The sequence below is a fragment of the Mus pahari genome, chromosome 8 (assembly GCF_900095145.1).
Source record: "Mus pahari chromosome 8, PAHARI_EIJ_v1.1, whole genome shotgun sequence".
Classification (NCBI taxonomy): Eukaryota; Metazoa; Chordata; class Mammalia; order Rodentia; family Muridae; genus Mus; species Mus pahari.
Genome location: NC_034597.1, coordinates 8,349,691 through 8,368,112, shown reverse-complemented (window position 1 = coordinate 8,368,112; position 18,422 = coordinate 8,349,691). Strand labels below are relative to the sequence as shown.

Sequence of the window (18,422 nt, the reverse complement as noted above, 5' to 3'; positions counted from 1 at the left end):
AAAAAAAAAAAAAAAAAAAAAAGATTAATGTCTTCATCTCTGTCCTCAGATCTAACCTGTAAAGATTATAATGGATTTATCTACTAGAACTCATGATACCCCAGTGAATTCATTTGAAGATTCCTATGAATTATGAAAATACTTTAATTATAGTTGATTCTGTTCCAAAGGGCTAATTACTTTTTTAAGGAAGCAAATGAGTATAAGAGTGCTTTTTTATTTCAAATTGTATCATGTAACTACTTAGAAGAGCACTTAGTGTTTGAAAAGAAGTGGGGGAGGAAAAAGTTCATGAATTAGTTCACTTGGTGTTTATTGATCATCCGCTCTATAGGAAGACCCAGTCCTGGCACACAGCTAGAAGTATAGCATGTAGGCTTCCTGTCCTCACAATACTGTAAGTGTGGGGGGCAATTGTAAAATATAAAGTTATAAACAAAAAAAAACTTTCCAAGGTTTGGCAATAGTTAAAATTTTATAGAAAATAAGATGAAATAATAATATTATTATTATGAAATAATAATAATAATCCCAATGACCAAGGATAGGAAGGGGCCTTTCTTAAGTTTTCTTCTATCCCTTGGTTTTGTGTTGGGAATTGACCCCATTCTGTCACACATGCTAAGCACAAGCTCTACCACTGAGCAACACTGCCTTCNACATGCTAAGCACAAGCTCTACCACTGAGCAACACTGCCTTCCACATGCTAAGCACAAGCTCTACCACTGAGCAACACTGCCTTCTACAGTGAGGACACTCTCATTATAGAAGTCACCTCTGAGAGAATGACACTCACTCTGAGAGATAAGGGTTGGGAACAGCCAAACCCGATTGGCTGGGTAGGTGAGGAAAATGGCTAGTCTGCTTATCTGATCACCTGTCTGGCTCCCAGCCCAGGCTAGCACTTCTGAGATCAAGCCTGGGCCTCCCCTACGTGGCTGCAGTTACAGGCACTGCTGTAGAGGTGGTGTCTCACATTGCTATGCAAGCTTGTCTTGTTCAAAAGAAGAATTGAAAGTGATTATTTAGACCTTATCCAATGAGGGAATCGTGGGAGGTGCATCTCTTGCTGAGGGAATGTCACGAAAGCCCAAGTACTGTCAAAGTATAGTAAGGAGTCTGACCTCACCAGTGACTGTTGGAGGGCTCTCATGGGCAGATGACAGATGCAGTGCAAGGGTGGCAAGTGTGGGCTCGGGGAGGCTGAAGAAGGGGCCACAGCAGCTAAGCCAACTGTGCACAATGTGGGGTGCTCCCCGCCCCTCTTTAGAAGCCCGGGCTAGCATCAGGCTCAGCAAGTGGAACCTGGGTGCTGCAGCTGCGGCTGCAGAAGAAACGTATCCAAAGAGCACCTCACCAGCTAAATTCTGAGCAGTGCAACAACTAGAAACCTGACCATTTTGGGAATACTCTGTATACTGTGGAGCTATTTGGAGAGTGGAAGATTCTGGAACAGCATTTGATTCCTTCCAATTAGGTTCCTCCTATCGTATGGGCTCTGTTGGCCTGCAGTGAGCAAAGGACAGTTCCTATGCTGACTTTGGTGGAAGAACAGTCTAGTCCAAGCTCTACAGGTTTCCGTTTCAGTGGCGTTTGAGTGGTTTGATAATGAAAATAAAGATCATGTGGTTTATAGTCTGCAATAAAAAGCCAGGCATGGTGGCATTACCATCAGGGAGGCATTACCATTAGGGAGGCACCAGCAAAGAACTTTTGGGAGTCTGAGGCCAGCTGGGCCTATCATAGTGACCCCCTTTCCTCGGAAAAATAAACAGATGTTCACAATACAGATGTGCACAAGTTAGAAGTTAGTTGTGACCTACACTACTTCCAACATGAACTGCACCCTGACCTGGGGCTTTATGAAAGTGGACCTTTTCCTGGCATAGGCCAGAGGTTACACTTTCTAAGCTCAGGGTTATTCATGCTGCAGGCTCAGGGACAGCTCAAAGCAGCGCAGAGCTTTCCCAAAATCATGGCTTTTATTCATTATGGCCACACCGCAAAAACTCAGCCACAAAGACCCACAGGGCCAAGCTTCATGTTTTTTATTTTGTCATGACAAAACGAATAAATAAACTACTTTGAGTTAAGTGAGCATTAAACAATACACACAAGACACAGGGTAAAGGAAGGCTGTGGAAACAGGAGAGACACAGGGCTTGATCCCGTCTGGGCTTAGACAAGGCTCTGCCCCATGGACTTGAGTTGAATTTCTGTTTCTCACAGGTATCCATTACCCTCGTGGTGCTTGTGAACTTTGAATTAGATGCGTGTGAGGTTGCTTTTGCAGGGGTCAGTCAGCATCACTACTGCTGAAGGACAATGACCTCTGTGAGCTTAGTTCTTGCTTGAGCTCGGAGCACAGATGTTGGAATTGACCGGGGAAGACCTAAAGACACTGAAAATGTGCTTTCTCTCGTCTCCCCCCCTCTTCTCTATTGCAGCCATTGAGACACAGAGTACCAGCTCCGAGGAGCTCGTCCCGAGTCCCCCATCTCCACTTCCTCCTCCTCGGGTGTACAAGCCCTGCTTCGTTTGCCAGGACAAGTCATCGGGCTACCACTATGGCGTCAGTGCCTGTGAGGGGTGCAAGGTGAGTACCCCAGTGCCTCACTTCCTCCTTTCTTCATGAGGTGACCTCCCTACTCCAAAAACAAGCAAGTTTGACAGCTGCAGCATCACCTCCAGCTGGTGTTGTAGCTTGGCTGCATCTCACAGTCTCTGTCATCTCCTTGTATTTCTTTAGTTTAAAGTACAGAAATGTCTGTAAATGAGTGACCAAGGGCAAACATTACTGGGCCTTTAAAACGCCTCCACCCTGCCCCCCACAAACACTCGAGCAAGTTTTTTCCTGTTAAGAACCTTGTGAAGGAGTCCTAGGCAGCATGGCACTGTTTCTCTTGGGACATGCCACCTGGTGTCTTTGTAGTCCTATTTTATTTTTAAATATAACTGACAGTCCACTGAAACAACTTACAGTTGAGCCAAGGTTGAAATTGGGATTCATCTCCTGGCTCCCTCCTCAGCCCCATGGCCTTTGAATTACGTTATGATTTCAGCCTGCACAGACTTGCTCCTGTAGATGCATTGTAAATTCAGCAGAGCCGGATTAAAGCCTCTGCCCACAGAGCACTGGAGGCTGAACATGTGTCAGAGAGGAGATGGCTGCTTTGAATCAAGCTAGACAATGATTATCAAGTCCAAGAAGCAGAACTGAGTGAAAGAGGTCATGGAATCATAAGGAAGAAACCAAAAGTGACTCACAGGCAGATGTGACTTATCCATGGACATGTCTCCAAGCGACTGAGTGTCTTGAGCCAGCCCTTCCCCAGATATGGAGGTGTTCTCTAGTTCTCTCTATCTGGCTGTTTGGGTCTGGAGTTTTATATCTAGACTGCATGATTCATTTACATTGTTAGGGTGCTAAGATAACTTTACAGGGCCTGTGGCATTGGGCTTATCAGCACCAGCAGTTTCTATCCATGTCGGCCAGGCACTTTTGTATAGCTTGTCATTGACAGTTGAATTTCTTTATGTCTTCATACCACAGTCCTTTACTCAGCTCACAGTCCTGTGGGCGACAGTGTAGTTCCCCTGGTCTTGGTTTGGAAATCAAGAAGCATGTTCTTTCGTTCGTCTCTGGTTAGCTATGGGTTGACTCAGGTCTCTTTCTGGAAGTATCAATGTTTGCTAGGAAGACTATTCTGTGCCAAGCTGATCCAGGTTATTTTCAAAGGCAGGTTCCAGAAAAGAGAGAAGAAAGGGGCACACAGGTGTCTAGCATGCCAGTAGCTGACCAAGTCATTGGCTCAGCCTAGCTTCAGTAGGTTTGAGCAGCCTTGATGGGAACAGCTCCAAGTAGCAATCTCGGGAAATGGATATGTTCTGGGGACATTGGCTTGTGGTCAGCCTTACCATGGCTCTATTTCCTATGGGTATGAGCAGGGCAGGCCTTACTCTCTTCCCTGCTTTCCCCAGGGTGGGTGCTTAATGTCATACAATCAACATCAAAACATGCTTCTTGATTTCCAAACAATTTTCAGCTATCTCAAGCTCCGAAATCTGTGGCAGCTTCCTGTTTGCATGATGTGGGAAGAACGACACCAGGCTTGTCCTTCCCCCGGCAGATGCCCAACCTGCAGAGTAAGGGTTTCACTATCTCTATAGCTCAGACTGCTCTCATCAGCTCCTGCTTGGCTAATTTTCTGACCTCCTATTTTACTTTGGGATTCTGATGCTCTTTAGGAAAAAAAAAAAAAAAAAAACAACAAAATAAACCCCCTGCAGCACAAATGACTGATAAACTCACATAAGAGGTCCCGAGTCTCTAGATGGGAAACCCTTTAATCAGAACTGTAAACTGGATCAGGCTGGGAAGTTCTTGGCATGTGTGGGAGTTGAACACTGGACGATGTGGGTGGTGGGAAACTGGCTACCTTTCCTCATGGGTAGGGAAAAATTTACTCTGCATTTGAGCTGCCTTAGAAAATAGAGTAGAAACCCAGAGAAGTGAAAACAAGAAGATAAATCAGTAATGTACTCAGATAAAAGAAATATTTAAGTATAAAATATAATCGTATTGGTTAAACTATCATATAGTTACTCTCTGGAAAATAGAAAACAACATGGCTCCTCCCCAGAGAAAATCTGTTAAAATTCAACATTTATGTGGATTTATAGATTTTGAACTTATAAAATAAATGGTATATTGTATACACAATTTTAATCTTTTTAAAACTATTTAATTATATTTCATGATCAAAATTTACACAGCTACATAGTTTCTGGGGTAATACAATCAACATAGTTGCTATAGTTATATTATAATTTACTAATTAATTCTGCCTAATAAGGTATTTATTAACCCCAATATATAATAAGGTACATATTAACCCTGTCATATAACATGGTATTTTTGATTTGTATCATTTATGAGCAATACTTCATAAGCTTTGCTATACCTGTGGATTAGTAAAAACAGACTTGGAAGTATCTTGGAAGGGTGTGGGTGAGCGTGTCCAAAGGTTACTGGAGGTTGAAACTAGGGCCTCATGCATAATGGACAAGCACTGTACCAACTGGCATCCCCATTGCCCACTTCCTCTCACTTACTGTGGCTGCTATGTTGACACAACATCACCACAGCAGAGGCCACACACTTGGGATAGCTCTTCTTGGAATACAGATAGACAGTACCAGTTGATGCTGCTAAGTCTGTAACAAGTTGATTATGTTAGAGACTGTCTCTATATTGACAGTAAGATGATGGGCTCATCACAACCTCTTTGAAGTTCCTCTGCTTAATTAGAGGTTTACATGAAGTCATGTGTCTGTACCACGTTGACTACTGGCAAAGGCACTATTGGCCCCTGGCTCATCTGGCTCTTCTGGAGATGCAGGGTCACAATTCCAGGTGGGAGCCTCTGCTCTGAAGTAGAATTCCCAAATAGAACCTGGATCATGTTTTCCAGAAGTGGCAGGGTGAGAGTCATGGCTCAGCTAGGAAAGTGCTGTGCTAGCATGTGTGAAGCTCTAGGTTTCATCTCCAGCACTGTCTAACCTGAGCATGGAGGGTAAAAGTTCAAGGTTAGCCTTGGCTACATAACAAGTTCAAGGACAGATTGAGATACTTGAGACCCTGCTTCAAAGTAAGTGAATAAATGTAGTACTTGTCATGGCTTCTGCTTGTCGTGACCATGATGACTTTACCATTATTGGAAAAAAGCCCTCTTTCTTCCAAGGGACCAGGTAGCACTGCTAATGACCACAGCAGACAAATGATGATGGTCAGAACTTGATGAATGGGTGTGGCTCACTTCCGGGGACAGTCAGTAACTGCTATGTTGACACAACCTCACCACAGCAACAAAGAAAGCCACGAGACACACCCCTGGGATGTCCCGTCTAGGGGACTTCCAGTTGAGGGACATGTTTTCCAGGGCACAAAGAGAACAAAACATGAAAGTATAGTCAGTCGAATGTTTAGCAGTACAAAATCATAAAATAATACTGTAAGTAAAATAATACTGCAGATGCACTGCTGACTTCCTAGACTTTAGGTACCTGCCTAGTACCTACTAAGTCCAAACACTGTTCTGCTAATTTTCTCATTAACTTTACTAGAGCTACTATACACAGTGAGGTGACATTAGCTCCAATGCTAGCGCTCCTCTGATAATGCTCTTTCTGCATTTCCTCGTTTCATTATACAAAAATAACTCAGCCTATTTCCTTCTACACTCACATAATGATCCATCCGTCCCAGGCCCACCTGGGTTGCTGTAGCCCAGGGGTGGTAAATTGTTCCTGTGGAGAGCCGTATTTTAGGCTTTGAAGGTCTCTGTCACAATGACTCAGTCTGCTCCTCCAGCCACCTGCAGTAAGCTGTGACACGGCGTGGGGATAGCCCTGCACCAACCACTTTACTTATAGAAAACAAGGAGTGGCCCAGGTGTGGATAGTACACATTCGTTCCCTGACTCCTGCAATAGGACATGGTGGCATCTTCTCACAGGCTAAATGGTGGAAGCTTCTGGCCCCAGTCGCTTGTTCTGGTGATAGCAGGCCAAACTATCCCTGCTGCATGAAAGGCTGACGTCTAGCCAGCCAGAGCTCTAGCCACTCATCCCATAGTGCCTATATTCTCATCGCCATAGTCAGGGAAACTAACTCATTGAGCTCCTTTCAGAATCATGAGAAAACACACCACATGCTGTCCTGCAGTGTTTCTTTCCTGCTGCAAAAGCCGAACGCTTTGGCCCTTACTGGACAGTTATTACTGCTGCAGTTCTGGGAAGTTTTTTCCCTCCAGTGGCCAGTATAAGAGCAGCTATTCCAAGACGGCCTCTCTTACCCAAGATGGCCTTGCTCACATGACCCAGAAAGATTCTGCTGAAGGGACCCTGATATAGCAGCCTCTTGTGAGGCTATGCTAGTACCTGACAAACACAGAAGTGGATGTTCATAGTCAGCTATTGGATGGAACACAGGGCCCCCAATGGAGGAGCTAAAGAAAGTACCCAAGGAACTGAAGGGGTCTGCAACCCTATAGGTGGAACAACAATATGAACTAACCAGTACCCCCAGAGCTTGTGTCTCCAGCTGCATATATAGCAGAAGATGGCCTAGTCAGCCATCATTGGGAAGAGAGGGCCCTTGGTCTTGCAAACTTTATATGCCCCGTAGAGGGGAATGCCAGGGCCAAAAAGTAGGAGTGAGTGGGCAGGGGAACAGGGCAGGGGGAGGGTATAGGGGACATTCGGGATAGCATTTGAAATGTAAATGAAGAAAATACCTAATAAAATAATTAAAAACAGAACAAAACAAGCAAACAAAAAATTGAACATAATTATATAGGGTGCTTGGTGATACATTCGGGCAAACTTTTGTAAAAAATTATAAACATCCTGAGAGACTTTAGTGGCCAAAGTCCAGCTAATTTTCTTAGGAAGTTTTTCCTTCCATATCAGAGAGCTAACCCATCACCACAAGAGATATCTTCTCCATCATTTTCTTTAAAGACAACCTCTTAAGAACTGAAGAGTAAAATAATGCACTTACAAGCACTGTGGCCTCTCAGGGTGGCAAGAGAAATCTCAGCAGAAACACTACCCCCAAACCTAGGGGTGTGAGTCACCGAGAGATACCCTAGTCTCCGGCAATAGCCACCGCAGAGCAGCTCCTCCTGCCCGTGGCCACTCTCATCTTTCTAATTCCGAGCAATCATCTTGGGCTGTAAAGGCAGAAAACTCTGAGTTTTCTTCACTTGTTTGTTTGACTGTTTGTTTTCATGTTGGTCAGGTGAAAAAGGATTGATTTGCTAGTTCTAAAAGGGTTTATAATGCCTGAGTGGTTTAAAATTTGAGACGAGTAGTGTAAATGTCTACCTTACCTGTTATTTAAAAATAACACTGAATATTGTTTTCCTCAGGAATGAAAATATAGTGTTGAGATTTCCTTCAGTGTGCAATAGGACACCGTCATTGCTCACGTTATGTTAAACATACTAAAGATCTTTGGTGATTGGTTAAAAACAAACAAAAAAACTTCTGCCTTTGTCACTAGTTGAGGAAGAATTCCTGATGTGAGCTCTTATGCTGTTCATTTTGCCACCCCCCCCCATGAATTCTTACAAACCTGATTCAATAAGACCTTAATGCACTTGTTTTTTAATTACCAATTCTTGATTTTCCAATTTAAAGCCTAGAGTCATCTGTCCACAAATCAGTTGCTTTCTCAGGATTCGTACAGAACATCATGTGGAAGGCTCAGTGATGCTGTAGATCGAGCAAACTACCAAGAGACATTGAAAAGGCTCTTGTGGGCTAGAGAGATCACTCAGCAGTTAGAACTTGCTTCTCTTGTAGAAGGCCAGGTTTCAATTCCTAGTACCCATGCTGGAAGGCTTACAGCTGTCTGTAAGCTTTGGTCTCTGGAAACACACACACACATAAATAAAAATAAAATCTTTTTAAGAATATTGTTTTCCTCAGGAATGAAAATATAGTGTTGAGATTTCCTTCAGTGTGCAAAGTCAGCCTAGAGACAGTTTTCTGTGTAAGTAGGGTCCTTAACCTTGTAGTAGGCTTTTGGAGGCTGAGTCTTCCGGTTGCTCTCTTTCTGGCTACTTTACCAGCACATCTCCATTCTCTCCTCTCCTCCCTCATGGACTTCTATAGGTATAAGAGGCTTCTAAGGTATAAGAGGCTCAGACCTCTGGGGAGGTCTTCCTGTTTCTTCAGAGCCCTACCCTTCTTGTCCTGGGGAGGTGCTGACAATCCTCCACTCATGGCTGTCCCTGCTCCACCAGCTACAACAGAAACAATAAACCTTTCCTATATTTCCATAGCCTTTGTGTGTCAGCAAACTCCTGAGTAGAATAAAATTCACTTGGCTTAGCTGATGAATATATCTATCTATCTATCTATCTATCTATCTATCTATCTATCTATCTATCTATATCTATATATATATATTCCAAAGAATTTTTCTTTGCCACGTAACAGTCTGAAGTACGTGCTCCTGGTTGGAAACTCTTCTACACACTGACTAGAAATTTAGGGTCAGTGTTGAGCTTGACCTGAGCAGGTCCATTGGCATCATAGGATTCTAATTGCCAGGATGGAGAGAGCCAGGGCAGCAAATCAGTCTCTGGGCTAGAAACACCACACATCATTAACTAGAACTGGTCACATACCAAAGGAACTACAAAAGTAGATGGAAGGGGTAGTTTATTAACATGTAGCCTGGTACAGTCTTCTTACTATGGAAAAGAATGAATGGGATTTCCGAGAGCTAATGGTTTCTACCATGGGTCTTTTGGTTTTGCTTTGCTTAGCTTTTATAATATTAAAGAAGTAGGCAGAGTTGATCAGACTAGGCCCTGCCATGCTTGACCTCGACTCATCTGAATCTCTTCTGAAATGTGTACTGTGGAAACCTACTTGAATAGGTGTCTGCCCTTAACCCTTCCCCTAAAACATATTAATGTTCTCAGAGCTGGCGACTCTGAACATTGCCGTATGCCGACTGTGGTACTGTGACACGCTCTCTGTCCAGCAGGGAAAGCTTTACTCAGTGGAGCTGAAACTTGACTAGGAGTAAGAGTCTAATCTCAGCCTACAGGGCGAAAATCACCCTTCCGACCCTGGGGCATCCCCCCTCAAAGAACGGACTTTGGAGATTTTCAGATGGCTCCCATTAGGACCCAGAAGCCAGGGGGCTTCCTCCAGCCTGGTAGCAGGGTACCAGGTGACATAGTTTCTTTCTGTCTTCATGTTATAGCAAAAGCCTATTTCCTGGACCTCCATTAAGAGTTAAGCTAGCCTGGCATAATAGTCACATAATGGAAAGCATTTGTCAGTGAGCTTCTCCCATCAAAATCATTTCCTTGAGGTTGGAGTATGTCCTGGGCTTCCTGTGAACTATGTCATTTGGCCACTATGGCTTTTGCTTAGTATTTTTCCACCCTAGGAAGAAGACTGGATATGCTGTGTGGATTAGCAACTCTGGAATGGGAAAGCATCTATTCTGTGAGATCTAGAACTTGCCCCTGGAGCAAGCCTGGAGAGGGGCTTAGTGATGTGAGTGCTTCTCTTATACACAATGCTAGCATTGTCAAAGGCCAAGAGGAAAGCCAGGGCCTGGCAGGCCTATCCTATCAGAGCCTGGTTCACATCGAAAAGATTCCATTCTTCTGCTAGCAGCATCCTGCCCAGGCTTCTACACTAGGTCTGTGGCCAGCACTGTCTCCTAAGGCATTTTTGTTTGTGTTGGTTTGGTTTTATTTTAAAAGCAGCCTGTATCAGTGTACAAGGTAAAAGGGTTTGCGTGAATCTTGTCATCACCCCTGTCAATAGAGGCAAGGTGGCCATCTGCCAGGGTGTTGCTGCCTGTCCGCTGGTGTCCAGATGCAAGAAAACATAGGTTTGAGTCTACCTGTGTTCTCAGGCCCCCACAAAACAGTCCATCTATTATGTCAGGGTTTCCTACAATGCTTCACTTAAGATATAAGTTGGTAGGTCCAAAGAGCAAATGGTCAGGTGTAGTAGTGTCCGTAACCCTAGCACTGGAGAGGCAGACACAGGTGGGTCTCTGTGACTTCCAGACAAGCCTGGTCTACAAAGTGAGTTCCAAAGCCTGGGCTGCTACACTGAGAAACCAGATCTTTAAAAAAGTGTAAATGTTCCAATAAATAGACACAAAATCTTCAGTCACCCTCTTAGCTCTGGGTTTTTTTTTTTTTTTTTTTTTTCTTGTACTGGAGAAAGTGCACTTCTCAGGGTCTTGCCACTCAAGCACCATGTTGGCACTCAGTAACCTGGAAAAGACTTAGGCTCCAGAAAGGATTTTCAGGGTGGAAAAAATGCAGAGAAATTACAATGACAAGATGATGTCGATTCTCTTCCATATATTCAGATCTGAAAATAGCAGCTTTCTAAGTTTACAATGCCACAGTCCCATTCACAAGGGTCTGGAAAGTCCCTCAGACCATAGAAACTGCCACTTTTGCCCAAACCCAGTAGGTTCCTCTGCTGCCCCAGGGGAAGTGAGCACTGTAGTATGGACCTCTCTGTGTCTCTTGTCTGCTAGGGTCATGGGTGATCTACGTCTGGAGACCTTGGGAGTGTGGGTGCATTTCATGGCACGGACTGCTTTGACAGCTTTTGTTATGACTTTTACAATGTCTCAGAAACACAAAGAACCAGTTTCAGCATGGCAGCATTAAAGAAAATTCCTGGTCTTTGACATTTACACATTCCACAGGCATGTCCCGATACTCAAATGCTCCCTCAACTAGTTCCAACTCTGTTAATCAGTTTGTTGGGCCACACAATCTGCAAAAGATTAACCAATGATGTAACACACAGGATATGATTGGCTTAGAATATAACTACTTTCTCTCTTTATATTGACATGTAACATGTTTGGCTTTAGAGAGTCCTCAGAACCTCAGGAATCTGGCGATTTAAGACACAAAAATAATGTTTCGGTGTTGCTGTTTTGAATTTGTTTTTGTCTTTGCATATCTGGGGAAGTCCTTCCTTCCTCATGCCTTTTCTGTTGTAATTTTGAACCACAGACCTGATTCTCCACTACTGGGTGTATTAGAAACAGGAGGCTTACTGTGGGAGCAATGTTAGAGACATTCAAAGAGCTGATTCTTTGCTACGTACATGTCTTAAATGACTAACTATGAAAAACACTGGGAATCCATTATGGTTAGGTATCCTAGTGTAATTAATATTTTGGTAACTTACTGAATAATAAACAGACCTTCTACTGTAGATAAATACAATCCTTTCATAAAAATGAAAAATAATTTAGCTCGAATTTTGGAGCTTTTTATCTTTGTTAGTGTTGCTTCCTTCTTGTCAAACCACCAGGGAAACAGGCACATAGGTGTGGCTATCTTGACTCTGAACCCTGACAGAGACAACCCTCTCTTTCCTTCAGAAGGTTCTGCCCTGTGCATGAGGCCCAATAAGATGTAAAGCAGCTTAGAGTCTTTGCAACATCCTGTGCAATTGCACAGGCTCCTCCTCCAGGAAGAACTATGCCTTTGATTGGTTAAATGGTGTGGATATGGCATGCCCTACTGCCAAGAGTGAGCTTGTGATTGGTTGAACTTGTGACATACTGCTGGAAGTGAGCCTGTGATTGGTTACTGTCATAGTCCCAGCTTTCTTACTTTCAGGGTTCTCATTCTCCTAGTCTATCAAGACAAGGCTTAAGCTACAGAAACAAGGAAATGCAAAATTACAAAATGCCATCATCTATGCTCCATTGCATCTTGGATAGACATGAGTCTCCTCCATGTTACCTTCCCTCAAGGACCAGACTGGAATTGTGAGCCATTGTACCTGACATTGAGGGAGATGCTCACTGTTTGGTCCTGCTAACCTCCCAGGGCTGTGGACACTGTTATTACAGCTCATCAGCTGGAGCCATTTTCAAGGTCCCACATAGCCCAGATGAAGAAGAAGGAGGCTGCCATTGTAAATGACCATGGGAGTGCTCCCTCTGTACTGCTGCACTCACTGTGCCCTCTTGCTGTTGCTTCAGACTCTACGAGGTGCTACATGCAACCTTTGAGAGCCTGGAGAGATGGTTCAGACAGCAGTGAAGAGCGCTGGCTCCTTCTAGAGTATATGAGTTCAATTCCCACCAACTACATGGTGGCTCATAGCTCTCTGTAATCCCAATACTATGGGTTCTAATGTCCTCTTCTAGGCACTTCTGACACTATTCATGCAAGTGGTACACAGACATACGTACAGGCAAAGCACCATACCCATAAAATAAAATTGCATTTAAAAAACCCTTTGACCCTAGTACAGGGGAATGCCAGGGCCAAGAAGTAGGAGTGGGTGGGTAGGGGAGCGGGGAGGGGGGTATAGAGAACTTTCGGGATAGCATTTGAAATGTAAATAAAGAAAATATCTAATTAAAAAAAAGAGAAAGAAATGTAAATGAAGAAAATATCTAATAAAAAGGGAAAAAAAGAAAAAAAAGAAAACTGATAACAACAAAGGTTGGTGAGGATGCAGAGAATAGAGAACGCATATACACTGCTGGTAGAAGGGTAAATCAGTCTAGACATTATAGAGGTCAGTATGGGAGATCCTAAAAAAAATTAAACTAGCTCTACCTTATGACCCAGTGGTCCTACTATGTATTTATCAAAGGACTCCAAGTCAGCATGTCACAGAGGTACTTGCATATCCATGCTACTGCCTGCTAGCTTGTGGACTCAACCCAGACATTGATAGAGGGTTAGATATTGAAAACATGGCATATCGATATAATGGGATTTTATTCAGCCACAAAGAAGAATGAAATCATGTTTTTGCTAGAAGTTGAATGAAATTGGAGATTATCATGTCAAGTGAATTAAATAAGATGCTTAAAGATAAAAAAAACAAAACAAAACAAAACAAAAAACCAAAAACCCTTTGAGACATTTTCTCTTGCTGGGTCCTCTTTGATAACATTCTTCTCTATAAACATCTTCACAAGTTCCTGAGATGAAATTAGGAGAATCCATTGTGTGACATCTAAAATGATTATTGCAACATATCTGTCTTTTGATAATTTATTTCACCTGTCTGAGGAATGACTCAAGAATCTAAAGAGAAGCCGGGCATGGTGGTGCATGCTTTTAATCCCAGCACTTGGGAGGCAGAGGCAGGCGAATTTCTGAGTTCGAGGCCAGCCTGGTCTACAGAGTGAGTTCCAGGACAGCCAGGGCTACACAGAGAAGCCCTGTCTCGCCAACCAAACAACCAAACAACCAAACAAACAGAATCTAAAGAGAACCATCACCCCCACGCTTTGTGTGAGAAGCTAGTTCCAGGGTGTGCTGTGCTTGTTCATGTGATTGGTTGGGGAGTCCTCCTGGAATGGATGTGCTGTACTGACCTCTTCTTGATATGGCTGGTGTCCTGACAAGGGACCTCTGGTGTGGCACTTACTGTTAAGTACTCTGTTGTCTCCTTAGTCATCCTCTCTCTCTAGCGTATCTGTAGTAGGAACACCAGAACTTCCCTTGCCTCAGCCATCCACACTACTCTCTAGGTATCTGCAGCAAAGCTTGGCAGGGCATATCAGTACGTGTTTGCCGAATGAATCAATGATAGATACTATGCAGAAGTAGTGGGGGGAACCATTAGGACTGCAGCACATTTGTGCAAGGTTCAAATTATGCAGAACAAAGGCTAAGTAAGGGGCAAATAACAGCCAAGCTGTTCCAATAGAAGAGAAAGGAAAAAGGATGACTTCTGTGGGTGTTCTTACCGTTCAGCGTTGGGTTTAGGGAGAATTCTCTGAATACGAGATCTACCTCGTGGTCTCCTCCACCCACCCTCTGCACATTGGGGAGGATGCTCTGTGACCAGTATTTGGGTTCAGTTTGCCACTTGATGAGACAGCTTATTGATTTACCTTTTTCTGTTAGTTGAGCTTACTGATTATTGGGATAACTTCTCCTGGCCAAGTTGAACTGACCTTCAGTCTTCCCCCCACTCCTCATTTACACCAGGGAAATAACAAGTAGGGGGTCCCTGAGTTGGGCAAAGACTTTCAAGGCACAGAGTTGCTTTTCATGACTCCTCTATAATGAGGGTAAAACAGATACCTTTTCATGGATTGTTCTAAAAGTAGAGCACAAAGTTAAATTGTATATGACTAAATGACTTTTAAATCCTCCAGAGTGTCTCAGTTACCAATGCTTTGTAACAAACTGCCCATCCTGAAGGTGTATGGCAATCCTTTCCCTTCTAGACTGTGTGTATCACTAATTTAGATGGCAGTTTCTGCCTCATGGTGCCTTGAGCTGTTACTGAACCAAGCAGCTGGAATGACTTGTCAACTGACAGTGTGGATCATGGGAAGGAGCTTTTCTTTGGGTCTAGTAGTTGATGCTTCCTGTGAAAAAGGTTCTCATCTAGAGCTACAAATAGAATGGCCAACAAATACCTTCACGAGTGTGGCAAGGACTTGCTTACAAGATGGCAGCTCCAGGGACAAACCCTGCAAGTAGTCTATGGGGCTGAAGCTGGGATGCTGAGGACCACTAGTGGAAGTCACATGCCCTTTTCTTTCTTAAGTGTTTCTTTTGTCAGTTCTATTTGGCTAAAGAAATCACTAACCAATTCAGACTCCAGGAGGTGGGGATCAGAGACTCCTCAGACTGGGGTGGCACCAGGGACATTTCAGTTTGTCTGTTTTATTTGGTTTTACAGTAGTGAGGATTGAATCCAGGGCTTCCCACATACTCGGCAAGCATTGTGTACTGAGTTGCCCCACCAGCCCTCTTTTTACTGATTTTGAAACTGGTTCTTGCCAAGTTGTACAGGCTTGTCCTGGATGTACTCTATAGCCAAGAAGGTCTTGAGTCTGGCACGTTTAGCAGCATGTGTTTAACAAACTCTGGTGTGGGCGAGCTCATTGTGTTACCTTAGAAAACCCCAGCCTGCTGCAAGCTGGGAGTTTTCAATGCCAAATCAAGTGGATAGCTGATCATTACAAAACTATTGTAAGATAAATAAATATGGGCCTTTGCTTACCAAGAGGGGTTATGGCTCACCTGGAAATGTAGGTGGGAACAGATGCAGCCTGAGGCACAGGGGGTCCCTCTACTTCCCAAAAGGTCTGCTTTCATAGAAGAGTTAGCAACTCTGAACATAAACAGATAGACACATGGGGAAGACTATGAACAGAGTCCAGGGAAGGTATCTCTTACAGGTTTATAGGAAGGGGAGGTTCTATGCCACATGGCTGGTGAGGTGTCCATACTGCAAGCTTATTTTCAGGCTGGTTGATTCCCAGGCAACAAGAGGGGCATGGAGAGCAGGGCCCTTTAGTTCATGTGTACCCACTAGTAGCCCATCGTACGTTGAAGTCTGTTACCCTGGGGCTTCTACACAGACTCAGCTGTTGGAAAAGAGTGATCCAGCTGCAGATGGCTGTGACCTGAGTGGCCTTTTTTCTTGCTTCTAACAGAACCCACCCCACCTATATTCTCATTGATTTAAGTGGTACATGGGCATTTGACCTCTAGGAGTGGATCAGGGCTGGCAGGTAATAAAGAGACAGAAGTACACTGAGGTTGTACACAATGTTTGCAGCAATAGAGGGAAACCTGGGGCAGGAGAGACCACGTGCTTCCACCTCTGTGACACTGTAATTGACTTGTTGATTTTAAGCAGCTGAGTACATTTTTTGCTTCTGTGAACCTAGATCCTCTGGTCCCTGTGTTTCATAATGTTCCCCATGCAGAGTGCTGCTCCCGTCCTGCTGTGCTTGGCAGGGCGTGAGCCCCATGTCCTCAACCCAGACTCTCTATGGCTTCAGATTGGAATTTGTCTGTGAGCTTCTAATTATAGAGAGGAAAGGTACCCAAAGCATGCAAACATTCTTCCCACATTCACAAGGTGGGGCTGCTTTTAAAATGCTATGTTCTTTTGTTTGTTCCTTTTTGGACTTGGCTGTGGATTTCTGTGAAGTACATCGTGTTAAGGGGAAGGGCAGAAGGAAACATGCCAGATATTGGTTTGGGAAACATCACTGAGACCATGTTCTCTGGCTATGCCCTGGCATGCCAGGTTGTAGAACAAGAGACAATTCTGCCGCTGCTCTAAAATATGGACCTTGCTGCTTATAGGGTTATGTAACCCGTGCTGGCTCTGAATATAAACCATTTCTCTTTTCTGAATTTCAAGTCCTAGGTGGCCTAAATAATCTTTACTTATTTAAAAGCTTTACCCCAAACCAGGTGTGTGTTTTAAACATACTAGATTTTGCTCAAGTCCTTACCCTTTCAACAGCTAGCACTTTGCAGCCTCCATGCATATGCTGGGAAGGTGAATGGACATAAGTCAAAGTCTGCAATGTTTTCTCTGCAGTCGCAATCTCTCTGAGAACTGCGGGCAGAACTGAAGACCAGCAAGACCCTGCAGTGTGGCGCGGCAGCTGCTCTCCATGGGTAACCTGGAAAGGGAATCCCGCAGCCCTGGGCTGAGCAGGCAGCTCCCTCTGGCAGGTGTAAGCAGTCTTGGGTGAGGAGCCAGGGCTTTGTGTATGGAACGTATGTCATCCCTTCACAGTGTCTTCCAGACATGTCTCTGTTCTCCACAGCTGTATCCAGCTTGCTTGAAGGACCTGCCGTCCCCTGGCCCTTGTTCCCATTTCCTTTACCCCTTGCAGGTTCCTTTGCCTCGTAGAAGCTTGTGTCTGATGATTTCTATTGCAAGTAGTAGGTAGGTAGGTAGGTTGGTTGGTTTTGGTTTGCTTTTGCTTCTGTAAGTGTTTTCATGTGCCAGGTTCTATTTCAGGATCTTTTACATAAGCTTTATAACTATAGAAAAAGAGACACTAGTACTGATTTTTAAATTCTTTTAAATTTTATCTTATCCAAAGCTAAACTTTAAACAAGGTATCAAGACCAAGTAACTTGTCAGAGATGACACAGGAAGCTGCAGAGGTGAGACTTGAACTCAGGCTACCTAGCTGCAAGACCCAAGCCCGTAGCCACTGGATTGTCTCCCCAGGGCCCTCCTAAGCTCCCCCACCCCCAGAGCTGGAGGGACTGTAAGCTGAGCACACAGCAGCACACCAAGTCTTCTCTACATTCTTTGTTCTAGTAACTTCTCAGTAAATGGGTAAGCAGCTGGACGGAGGCTGAGACCAGAAGTCTGTCCTCTGAAACTCTACAGGACTTTCTTCATCAACAGCTGCACAGCTTTCCTTGAATTGTCCTCTTAATCATTTTTCGTCACTAGAAGAACATATTCTTCACAAGAGAATTGGAGTGGCCTCTCTGTTAATGTTCAACTATCGAGCTATTTTTGCATTACATTTTTCATGCTTATTTCTCAAGAAGGAACCAGCCATTCCCATTGGCAGCATATCTCAGTTTATATGCCACTTGCCATATGCTGCTCCTGTATGAGAAAGCAGACTAGAACTGTGAGATGTCCAGTGTACAAGGAGGTGGCAAGGAAGCAAAGCATCTTGGGTCCAGGCTTGGGAGAGGTTGTTTTGTTTTGTTTTTCGGAAAGATCTTATATAGCTCAGGCTAGCCTAGATCATGATCCTCCTGCTTTGGCTTTCCACGTGCTGGTGGGATAGATTTTTAAGTAACTATTTTTGGAGGAAAATAATCGGTGCTTGTGTGAGTATATGTTCCTGTGTGTATGTGTGTGTGTGTGTGTGTGTGTGTGTATGTGTGTGTGTGTGTATGTGTGTGTTTGTGTGTGTGTGTGTGTATGTGTGTTTGTGTGTGTGTGTATGTGTGTGTGTGTATGTGTGTGTGTATGTGTGTGTTTGCATGGGGGTTCAGTGATAACCTATTTATGGCCTAGTGTTTCAAAGTCTCCCTCACTCCCTCTTCCTCCCCCTGTCATGTGTGTGGGGGGGG

At 44.0% G+C, this 18,422-nt stretch overlaps 1 protein-coding gene across 2 annotated transcripts in view; it reads left to right on the top strand.

The window, feature by feature from the left end:
* Rarb (retinoic acid receptor beta) overlaps positions 1 to 18,422 on the top strand; it is a 334,463-nt gene that overhangs the window by 225,289 nt on the left and 90,752 nt on the right. For both annotated transcript variants that reach the window (XM_021202966.2, XM_021202968.1), the window contains one exon: positions 2,449 to 2,597. In XM_021202966.2, coding sequence (XP_021058625.1) covers positions 2,449 to 2,597 — 149 coding nt within the window. The remainder of the gene's footprint in view (positions 1 to 2,448; positions 2,598 to 18,422) is intronic.